The 10704-nt window shown below is 38.1% G+C and overlaps 1 protein-coding gene across 1 annotated transcript in view; it reads right to left on the minus strand.

The window, feature by feature from the left end:
* The window catches only part of LOC140157365 (probable ATP-dependent RNA helicase DDX10), an 80505-nt gene extending 71226 nt beyond the window's left edge, over positions 1 to 9279 (minus strand). Inside the window, 1 exon segment of the mRNA XM_072180534.1 lies at positions 9112 to 9279. Within this exon segment, the coding sequence (XP_072036635.1) occupies positions 9112 to 9255 (144 nt within the window). The 5' untranslated portion in view covers positions 9256 to 9279.
* Between the last annotated feature and the right edge of the window lie 1425 nt (positions 9280 to 10704).

Genomic DNA, 10704 nt, shown 5'->3' on the forward strand with positions numbered 1-10704 from the left:
GTGCAACCGGAAGCAGCAAATAAATTATCAAATATTCTTAACCATTGAGAGACAGAGATATTTATATTCATGACATAATACCAAAAGCATGCCAAGGTGAAAATTGGTAGGTAAAAAAATCCCATGATTGTGGAGAAAATGTGGATTAAGGTGGTACTACACCTCATGATAAATTTTGTGACTAATTTTCTCATATCTCATATTCCTTGATCTCCTGTATGAATTTGGCCACATTTGGATCGAAACTGACGGCTCCAGCCTTTCAAGTACATACCCACAGGGCACATAGCCACATACAACTTTTCCCTATTTATAGTAAGATACCTTGATTAAGATAAATGTGCAGAACTATTCCCGGGTATTCCCCATTTACAGTCAAGGGGAATCCACTCTTTTCATTTCTTAGCATTTAAAATTACCTTGATTAAGATAAATGTGCACATTCCCCGGGGCACATTCAGCATGATTATAATTACCCGACTGCAGAAGTGTTCTGGGAACTATTCCCGGGGATTCCCCATTTACACTCCAGGGGAATCCCCTCTTTTCATTTCTTAGCATTTAGAATTACCTTGATAAAGATAAATGTGCACATTCATTCAACATGAATACCTGACTGCAAAAATGTTCTGGGACCTATTCCCGGGCATTCCCCATTTACAGTCCAGGGAAATCCCCTCTTTTCATTTCTTAGCATTTAGAATTACCTTGATAAAGATAAATGTGCACATTCATTCAACATGAATACCTGACTCTTGAAAATGTTCTGGGAACTATTCCGGGATTCCCCATTTACAGTCCAGGGAAGTCCCCTCTTTTCATTTCTTAGCATTTAAAATTTCCTTAACATGTTTTTTTCTTTATTCAGGCCTCCTTAAAGATAAATGTGCACATTCAACATGATTACCGGTACTTGACTGCGGAAGTGTTGCCTGTACTGTTGTTACACTGACAAACAGCTTTGATTTTTGTCACACTTAATAAGTTATCTCTACTAAATTTTTTTTTTAATCAGGTAGGGGGCTACATAGCTGGGGCGTGTGTGGGCTTAATTACACGGGATTTGCACCCACCCCAATTCACCTAAAATGACATTGTGTGTGTGTAAAAAGCATGTTAAAATGTGCCCAATAAGCAAGGCTGGACGTAGACTACCCCGTAGTCCACTTGCCTATTGTGCATACTCTGGATATTGTATTTAAGCTTAAAACTCTGATTTAATTAATGTGTGCACAATTGATAGATTTTCACATCTGATCAGTCACCCTACTCCCTCTGTTTGTTAGCTTCCCAAGTGGACTACTGACATTGCCTTGCGGTTAAGATTTTTAACACGGGACTCTATGGAGAGTTAGGCCAATTTCTGGCCTAACTAAAATTGTCCATGATGTAATGCATCTTTAAATGGATCTGCCTTGTGATTGGTCGCCCATACCTCGCTATGGTTTAAATCGTCTGGGTCCGCGCCATTACCATTAACTACACCGTAAACAACTGTCTGTGGTATTTGCGGCGCTTTTGTGTTGACGCGAAAGTTAATCTCTCATCAAACATCTGGCGCGTCCATGCTTAGTACTTGTGGTTAATGGACTGATAAACAAGTACATGTATGCTTGACAGCGTGTTTTTAGAGAGCAAAGTCCAGGGGGTAAAGTTCTGCTTACAATTCAAAGTTCATAGTCGAAATTTCGGGGTTCGCTATCAATAAACTGGTAGATTCCAAAATCAGAATTGTTCAGTATTAAAGTGAGCCGTTATAATTATGCAAGATAATGTTTTATTCAATTACTTTTATTGTCACTAATCGTCTGATATTTTTAACTCTTTATGACCATTTTACTATTGAATACTTTAATTTTAATAAACATCAGTATAATTTTGAGTTCAACGAAATGGGTTCATCATGACTAATAATAACATATTTTTAATAAAATTTGACTATGGCATAGTCTAGGCTGGACGCAAATTTGTGCGTCCAGACGCAAAATTGTATTGCTGGACGCAATGTTCAACAAATTTCATCAACCCGTTGCGTCCAGTCGGACGCAAGTTGATTCAGCCCAACAATGAGTGATTATAAGCTTACCAAATTGGTGTTTGCAACGATCCTATTTTGTAACTTAAAAAATAACATTTCACATCTCGAACGTGCATATATTAATATCAAATTAGCAACAGGCCAATCAGTATAATCAGCATTATTGACCTTATTTTGTAGTCTTCTACGCAGCCAGTTTGGTTACTCTCCTCCATGCAAACATTTTGAGGAGGGAGCGGAACCAAACTGCTGTGGAGACTATGTATTTTGCGAACAACTTCCGGGGGTCAAGTCTGACTGTCAATGGAAATTCTTTCGGCAAGGTGACATGTGAATCACTTATTAAGCTCAAAACACGAGAGCGAAATTACAAATTTCTTAATTATTGTACAGTGTCAGCAAGTTTACATTCACATAATTTGTTACGGTATTGAGAATAACATTTACATAAATCTTTAAAATCTCATCAGAAAAGTGGAAGGAAATAAGTCAAATATTTGCATCAATTTGAGACAACCAGAAGCCTTGTAAAATTGTATTGCCTGTACGGACGCACAAAAATATTGTGGGACGCACATTTCCCGACCAGGTTTTACAGTTGTGCGTCCGATCGGACGCAGAGCTTTTGAAGGCTAGCGGGAGCCTTGCCAATAAGGTCCAGGAAAAATTCAACACCGGAAGGGTGTCACCATCAGTTTGCAATAACAAGTCAACGTTTGCCCATCGAATTGGGAGATCGATTGATTTACCCAGCACTGGATTTTACCATTAATATTTAATGAGCAGCGCTGTTTTCTAAGTGGTTGGTCGTCAAAACTACTTTGATCAAGCAAGGTTGCAGAATTAAACGGACTCATAATATGGTTGGAATTTGTACTTCAACGCCTGTGTTTCTGGTTAAAAGTAAGCAAACACTTCAGCTAAGATACATAAATGTTAGCCAAGCTAAATTGTAGCCAAATTGGACAATCTGAAAAATTGTTTCAATGCATTTTAATTTTAAACTGACGACGCAATAATGACTGAACGTGTTATACTTGCACCCTCTATCTTCTATCCACACAGTAACTATCAGATACACCAACAGATACTATGGCCAGAGATCTACTAGACGCGACTGGCCAGGATTATGCACTTTCAGTTTCCCACACGTTTGAATGGGAATTGGATTGCGTACTTTCCCAATGTTTGGTGAGCACATTTCTCCAATATTCTATTCTATATTGTTTGGCAAGAATGTCTTTTGCCAATAGTATGTTTAAAGTTGTAATTTTGTGTTTTTGATCGCAAAGATCTGATATTTTTATTCCCAATTTGAATTCTGAACCCTTCACAACAATTCGGCAGAACTTTGACAATAATTTTGCCTTTTTGGACACTAAAATGCATTCAATCCTTAATTTTGTTTCAACCGAGTCTTTAATTAGCAAGCACAATCAGGTGGGTACCAATTTTATAAACATTGATGACATTTTAAAGAATTTTTTCCAAATTTTTGACTTGCGCAAATCGTTAAGTGTGTATTTCCCATTGACATCCAAAATGGCATAGGCCAGTCCTTAATATACATAGGCACAGCGTATATAGGGCTGGCAAGCGAGTCTAGACGGGACCTCGATGCCCATCATTTACTTTTTATTCACCTGTGTGGACATGTCCCATGCCCCATGGTCCATTGAAGTGAGAGAGAATTGAATAGATGCGTGTTCATCACAACAGAAATTAACACAATAGAAATTTGCATCTCATGAACGTGCAACCAATCTTATAAATTAATTCATAAGAAAACCCACTTTTCGACGGGATCGGCTAGCTCGAGATACTCTACCTAAAATACAGGTCTACATTTACTATCTTACATTATCTTGCTGTATTTCAGCTAGAGCGCCATATGTAGCGCTTCCGGGGTTTTTTGGAGAACAATACTGTTATGTAAGACGAAGAAGAAACCCGCTCCGGAGCCCGCCCTACTCATTATTTCATTGTACTTATTGCAATTTGTCTCCACACATTACGTAATCAACACAAAGCTTTTGTGAGGACTAGTGAGTGAATAAGAAATTGACAGCGGAGGATACGGACGACATGCCGATTTTTAGTTGTCAATCATGAATTGCCGCAACGTTTAGTATTTTACTGCATGGCATTCCGCAAGCACCATGACAAATTATGCCGTATTTTTCCAAAGATCATCATCCTCTCATATGAAGTAAGCTGAATGCAATCTGTACTTTTGTAACATTCCGATCGCTTTTGTCTTTGATCACCTTTTATCGGTGAATTTGCTTGAAAACATGTGAGTTCATGTAATGTTGTGTAAACATAATTAGCATGGACACAAATGAAATTACGATGCAATACAATGCAATTTGAATGCGCAGCAGATCTATAGAAATAACGTGGCCCAGTTTTATGCAGAATTAGACCACGTCTGGGATCGGCTCGTGTCTGTGCGCATTCAAATTGCATTGTATTGCATCATGAACTATGTTTTCAAGCAAATTTCGGATGTCTATCTAATTATGTTTACACAACATGAACTCAATGTTTTCAAGCAATTGCAAAAGTACAGATCGCATTCAGCTTACTTTATGAGATGATCTTTGGAAAATATAATAATTTGTCTTGGTGTTTATGCGAATGCATGCAGTAAAATACTAAAACGTTGCGGCAATTCATGATTGACAACTAACAAGCGGCATGTCCTTCGTATTCTCCGCTCCGCTCAATTTCTTATCCACTCACTAATCACTAATGTGTGGAGTCAAATTGCAATAAGTACAGTCAATGAAATAATGAGTAGGGCTAGACTTGCTTGCCAGTCATATACGCCGTACCTATGTATATTAAGGACTGGCTTACGCCATTTTAGATGTCAATGGGAAATACACACTTAACGATTTGCGCCGGTTAGAAACTTGAAAAAAAATCTTTAAAATTTCATCAATGTATATAAAAGTGGTACCAACCTTATTGTGCTTGCTAATTTAATTAAGACTCGGTTGAAACAAAATTAAGGATCGAATGCATTTTAGTGTCCAAAAAGGCAAAATTATCGTCAAAGTTCTGCGAAATCGGCACCCTTGCGAAGGGTTCAGAATTGAATCGAACGAAAATATCCGATCTTTGCGATCAAAAACACAAAATTACAACTTTAAACATAAGTTCCCGAGTGTAACAAGGCCAGATTTTGTAATTATAAGTAATATATTAAGAAATTAAAGGCATGCGTTTTCATTGCTCAAGTGCATTTAATCGAAATGTGGCATGTATCAAATTCAAAACTTTTTCATTTTAAGGACTTGATGAGACAAAAAATATGTTGAATGATTTGTTGAAAGATGTGTGTTACTGTTTATGAGCTTTCTGCGTCACTTTTTAATATTTGAGTGACTATGTGTGAGTTTTTGCCATTTTTGCCGGTTTAAACCGGGCAAAAACTGCCAGGTTTTTGCCACCGAACCCTGTTGGCGATGGAGTATAAATTCAGCTTAGCCGCGCATGCTCCATATGCCAGTTTAAAAGTAAATACTCGAGCATGCGACGAGAGAAACTGCGCTGAAAACGTAACTACAAATTGTTTTTTTTAAGGTTAAACAAAGTGTTGAAGGGCTTTACCTCCAGAAAAAATATATTATTACCTTATACGTAAGAAAATATGTCTACTTATCAATATCATGTGAAATAAAAAAATCCGGAAAAAATTGTGTGAAAATGTGTTTTTAGCCTATTTTTTTAGCTGTTATCAAGCACTATTATTCGATTTGTTTACAAGCGCCAAGCAACTGTCGTCTAGGAGAGTGATTGACATCTTTATTATTAGAGAAGAATGGAATCTGTATAGTTCATGAATATTCATGTAGTATTTACACAACCTGTATCCCAGCCATTTTTGCCTAGTTATCGTAATCGTTCATATAAGACGCCCATATGATCCATGGTGTTAAACTTTATATCTCTCGATCTTTGCGATCCGAAATATTGAATTTCAACTTTAGGCACATCTCTAGCAAGATAATTAAATACCTGTCACAAATAGAGGTCTTGAAATGTTACTTGCAGCGTTAAAAATGTGAATAGAGAACAAATCGGGTTCAAACATGCTTAAAAATATGAAGGTAATTGTCAACGCCTACTACCAGAATAGCGGAAGAGGCAGACTTCATAAGGGAGTGTTCATAATATATTTTAGTGGGGACAAAGAATTTGGAACTTATTTCGGAAATTTCCTGGGTTTTTGGTTTTGTTTTTTTATTTTATCTTCCTGTTCGGTTGTTTCGGTTGGCACATTTTCGGTGCATTTTCATGCACTTCACAGGAGTTTTTCGTGGTTTCTCTGTAGCTGCCGTGTGTACTTTTCCCCACGTACAGGGTATAAATCCGGGGTATAAATAAATAAATGAATAATAACATATAAAAAAAGAATCTGGAACTTCAACGTCAAAAAACAAGACAAATTGTACCCTGCTAAAAATATCAACCCCTATCCTCTCTGAGAATATAAATAATAAGACTCCAAGAAATCGTTGCTCCAAAAATGATTGCAAATTACACATTTGTAATCATTTTTCACCACAAAATATGATATGAAAACACAGGTGAGCAATGTATGAATATATATGGAGAGGTGAAACAGGTTATTAATTGTTGTCAATATTAAGATTTTGCGACATTTTCAGACCTGCCAACCCCTGAAAGTCCAAATGCGGGACACTAAAAAATCTTCCAAAATTCCAACGAAATTACGCATTTAACCTTCCGAATTGGAAACATTGACACAGTGAAAAGCTGAAAATAACCTCTTCACCAATCCGAAAAATATCGCAATTCATCGGTTATACAATGTTGCATCAATGAACCATGCACCGGCGATGAGGCGAAAATAATAGCCTCCTTTTAATGGCAACGTTCATACATATCCAATGTATTACAATGGGCAACGTGAATTTAACACGCAAGCACGTGCTAATCAGGCTTTTAATAGCGCCACCACATTTTCAATGCATATAAATAGAAATAGCGTCGCCGCAATTCTTTCGTGCCAGACGATATCGGACAATTTGTTGGTTTTTTTTAATGATTTTTTTTCAATGGACGGAAATGCGAGAATGCGGGGCGTCCCGCATTTTCGGGTTTTAAACTTGAATGCGGGACTGTCCCGCAAAATGCGGGACAGTTGGCAGGTCTGCATTTATAATGAAAATAATTAACACTCTAGCCACCCTATGGCACCTTCTACAACTTGAGAATAAGTCCTCAAACGTTCGAAATTTGTAGTTACTACAACTGCATCTTCTCTGATAATCCCCACTAAGTAGGGCGGGCTCCGAGGCGGGTTTCTTCTTCGTCTTACCAGGGCTACGACACTCAGCTCATTTGCATGGCAAAATTACCCGTCTCCTCCGCAGCCAATTTGGTTTCGCTCCATCGAAATCAAGCTGGCCACGGAGGAGACTACCCTCCTTTGTGTTTGTTCATTTGAGTATGGAGAGCCATTATTGGAGTCTATAATGACTTAGGCTACGCTCTCAGCTAGAGTCCGACGCTGCATTGTACTAGAAATACCTTTTCTGTGAAATCGCTATAGAGCCAACCGGGAACACGTATTCGTTTTGAAAATATAGCATTCAAATTAGTATCACCCTTGTGGCCCCGTGCAGTGGAAAACCTTAATTCTTTCATTAAAAAGAAATGAAAATTAAAAACAACACGGATCTACCTGTGCACCTATAAAATGGGCACAGCAATTTGTCTCAAAATAAAAGTCAAATATGAGTGAATTTTAAGAAACATACAGGATATGATGAACATTGACCTGACGCCATGATAGCAGGATCTATTAGTCGTTTTATATACAATGTATATATACCGTATTGTCATAATACCAATATTTGTCATAATATATAATGAGCAATATTTAGCAACGTAAACGTGCAGTTCATATGCACAAACGAATACTGATGTTTATGATATTCAGGTTTTTGTACATCACATATAACATGTCACATAGGAGGTCATACGTGTTGACATTCATCTATTGTATTTGTTCAACTGTGTATGGAGAGGATTAACGCCATTAAAACTCTATCAGTATTAGGGCGTAGTTCAGTGAACTCTAGTCACGATTATCGCACTTTCAGTTTCCCAGCGTTTGAGCGGGAATTGGATTGCGTACTTTTTCGATGTCAAGTGAGCAAATTTTTCAATATTTTGAGAAAATGATGTCAAATTTTCTATTCTGTATTGTTTGGTAATAATGTCTTTTGCCAATAGTATGTTTAAAGTTGTAATTTTGTGTTTTTGATCGCAAAGATCGGATATTTTCGTTCGATTCAATTCTGAACCCTTCGCAAGGGTGCCGATTTCGCAGAACTTTGACGATAATTTTGCCTTTTGGACACTAAAATGCTTTTGATCCTTAATTTTGTTTCAACCGAGTCTTAAATTAGCAAGCACAATACGGTTGGTACCACTTTTATACATTGATGAAATTTTAAAGATTTTTTTTCAAGTTTCTAACCGGCGCAAATCGTTAAGTGTGTATTTCCCATTGACATCCAAAATGGCGTAAGCCAGTCCTCAATATACATAGGTACGGCGTATATAGGACTGGCAAGCGAGTCTAAGTGAACTCATCGGATTGCTATTCCAAGTACCGGTACTTTGATAATACAGATAATATGCATTAATGGGTCGAGGCGATTGCATTGAAAAACCTAATAAATTATTCATAACAGTTACGTAATCAATCGATAGTGCGGACACTTTTCATTTGCAAACCACCAAAATTAAATGATCTTTTAGCGTTGGAAAAGAAACAACGTGATGCCCTCTCACATGTCTCAAGAATAATAGGTTCTCTGTGGTCTTACGTAATAGTATTGTTCTCCAAAAAACCCGGAAGATTGTCGTCTGGCGCTCTACCTGAAATAGAGCAAGATAATGTAAATGTAAACCTGTATTTCAGCTAGAGTATCTCGAGCTATGTCTGGCATAGATTACAGTGCACAGCTGTTGAATTCAACTACCATTTAATTTACGGTAATAAGCTTATTCGTTTTCTTACAACCTACACTTTCATAACGTAATTGGAGTTTCTTAGCTTCCTCCGCTTCTAACTGCCATTTCTTTAACCTAGGTCCTCGTTGAAATCCTTTCTTCTTTCCGCCAAATGTACCCGATTTTCTCTTTCTGTTGTCGTGTTTTTCCTTCGCCATGTGGGATGCCATTTTAAATTTCTGCAACAAACATCCCCCGCACTGACTGATAGACACTGTCAGTCCGGCGCGTAGATGAGCTACTGTAGCAGAGACTATTTTAGTTGTCACCCACAATGCATCTGTTTGGACTGATTTTTCGTCGTCTGCTATGGTTATGGTATTCAACTTGACAGGTAGCTACCATTACAGGCCTACCAGTGTTGTAGGTCTCGGTCTCAAGACCATCTTGAGACCTGGTTTTGCAGGGTCTCGGTCTCGGATGTCAAGGTCTCGGTCTCGGAACTCAAAAGTCTCGGTCTCGGACCTCAAAAGTCTCGACAGGTCTCGAACGTTTTTTTGTTCGAGACCTGTCGAGACCTAAAGAAATAGATATGATTTTCTGTTGTTGTTCATGATTTATTCTTTACCCTAAATTTCAATGAATGTTGAAGAAATTGTTAAGAATAAAGATACAGAAATCATTTTATATAGTTATAAAAAGTTATAAATTAATCATAAGTGAGCATGTTCGGATGTGAGCTTCCAATTTCAATTCATGATTAGGCCTAAACATGCATGGCATTTGGCGGAAGCGAGGATCCCACTAAAAATGGGAACATTCTCCACAAAAGTATAATAGATGAACAAATAGTTAACCTAGCTGTGCACTGTGCATCTTCTTTTCAGCACGAAAAACACTGTGTTTTGGACCCAAATATGGTAAAATTGCTCAATTTTGCGCGCTTCGCGCACTGGCTCTTCACACACTGACCCTTTAGCCTACACACTAGCCTAATGTTGGCTCCACCACTATAATCAACATTTTTGAAATTTTCCCAAAATTTGGAATTGTAAAAATTAAGACAAATAGTGTTAAACTGCGGGTCCAAATTTCTTGAAAACTTGGTACAATGATGGGTTCCCTTTCAAATTCTCAGCGGCACACCCCTACCCAAACCAAACTTGAGTATCCCCCGGGATTAAACCAAGGTCTCGGTCTCGGTCTTGGTCTCGGAACTTGTCGGTCTCGGTCTCGGAAGAGGTGGTCTTGGTCTCAGAAGGTTTGGTCTCGGTCTCGGTCTCGATCTTGGATGGGCAGGTCTTGGTCTCGGTCTCGGTCTCGGACATAGAGGTCTTGACTACAACACTGAGGCCTACTACGGATAGGCTAATAGGCCTACCATGTAAGATGTAGGCCTAACTGTTCTTTCTCTCTCCATGATCATTCTGAGCATAAATTGGTGTAACTGTGTTCTTTCTCTCTCCATTATTATTCTGAGCATAAATTGGTGTAACTGTGTTCTTTCTCTCTCCGTGATCATTCTGACCATAATTTGGTGTAGGCTTATAGGCCGACTGTGCCGTTTCTTTCTCTCTCCATGATCATTCTGAGCATAAATTGGTGTAACTGTGTTCTTTCTCTCTCCATTATCATTCTGAGCATAAATTGGTGTATACTGTGTTCTT

This window comes from Amphiura filiformis, chromosome 7 (assembly GCF_039555335.1).
Source record: "Amphiura filiformis chromosome 7, Afil_fr2py, whole genome shotgun sequence".
Taxonomy (NCBI): domain Eukaryota; kingdom Metazoa; phylum Echinodermata; class Ophiuroidea; order Amphilepidida; family Amphiuridae; genus Amphiura; species Amphiura filiformis.